The 925-nt window shown below is 53.3% G+C and overlaps 1 protein-coding gene across 1 annotated transcript in view; it reads left to right on the top strand.

Moving 5' to 3' along the window:
- Positions 1-925, top strand: part of Arp6 (actin-related protein Arp6) — a 7,503-nt gene that overhangs the window by 3,920 nt on the left and 2,658 nt on the right. Inside the window, exon 6 of the mRNA XM_002953019.1 lies at positions 239-337. Coding sequence (XP_002953065.1) covers positions 239-337 — 99 coding nt within the window. The remainder of the gene's footprint in view (positions 1-238; positions 338-925) is intronic.

Genomic DNA, 925 nt, shown 5'->3' with positions numbered 1-925 from the left:
AAGGGGAATATCACATCATATGCAAGAAGTGTTGGAAAACGTCGGAGGGAAAAGGGTAAAAGGGTAAATAATAAAAATTCGTTTAAGTTCAGCAAAATATACAGGAAAATATAAAAACTGCCAAATGTTCAAAACACCAACGGTTCTCATTTGTCGTCCTAACTACCAACTACCAACTCCTAACTACCAACTACCAACGCCTCGTGGCTCCCCTTCCCCTGGTGTGTGCGCACTCCAGGTGCTGCAGGGCGGCGTACGGCGGATCAATCTGGGGGGTAAGGCTATGACCAACTACCTCAAGGAACTCGTGTCGTACAGGTACGTCTTGTCGTACGTAGTACGGGTAATAGGTCTCTCTCATACGCGGCAGCGTGGGGCCACCCTTGGGACTGGTTGTTTTGGGGAGCTCCGGCGGGGGACCGTTACAAGGGTACGGCAGGCCGTGCCAGACGTGTTTTCCTTGTTTCGCTTTGTGTATCCCCAGCATCCCATCCTTTTTTCATACGATCCCTAACCCTAGGGATATCGGGCCAGTTTGCATTTCGCACCGCCATCACCACCACCATCACCACCACCACCACTACCACCATCATCATTATTATCATCAGCGCCAATAGCGCCAACTTTGTTGTCATCGTCGTCGTCGTCGTCGTCATCAAATGATGGGGACTTCCCTCCCACGGCCGTTTCCGACTTTGGACGCCTTCCGACAGTTCATTTCTGATATCCTTGCTGCATATGATATTCCCTCCCTGCCCCTCCCCCCCATTCCCCTCCCCTCCCCCCGCTGGTTTCCCTCCTTTCTTGCCGTACTGCATGTACTCCCCCCTCCCCCGGGTGTATGAAAAATGGGGAATGGAAGGACGCTGCCGGACACAACACCCTCCTACCTCCCCTCCCTGCCTCCCACACTTCCCCCTCCCCC

This window comes from Volvox carteri (assembly GCF_000143455.1).
Source record: "Volvox carteri f. nagariensis unplaced genomic scaffold VOLCAscaffold_33, whole genome shotgun sequence".
NCBI lineage: Eukaryota > Viridiplantae > Chlorophyta > Chlorophyceae > Chlamydomonadales > Volvocaceae > Volvox > Volvox carteri.
Note: the sequence above shows the minus strand (reverse complement) of the source record. Positions and strands in the feature narration are given on the sequence as shown.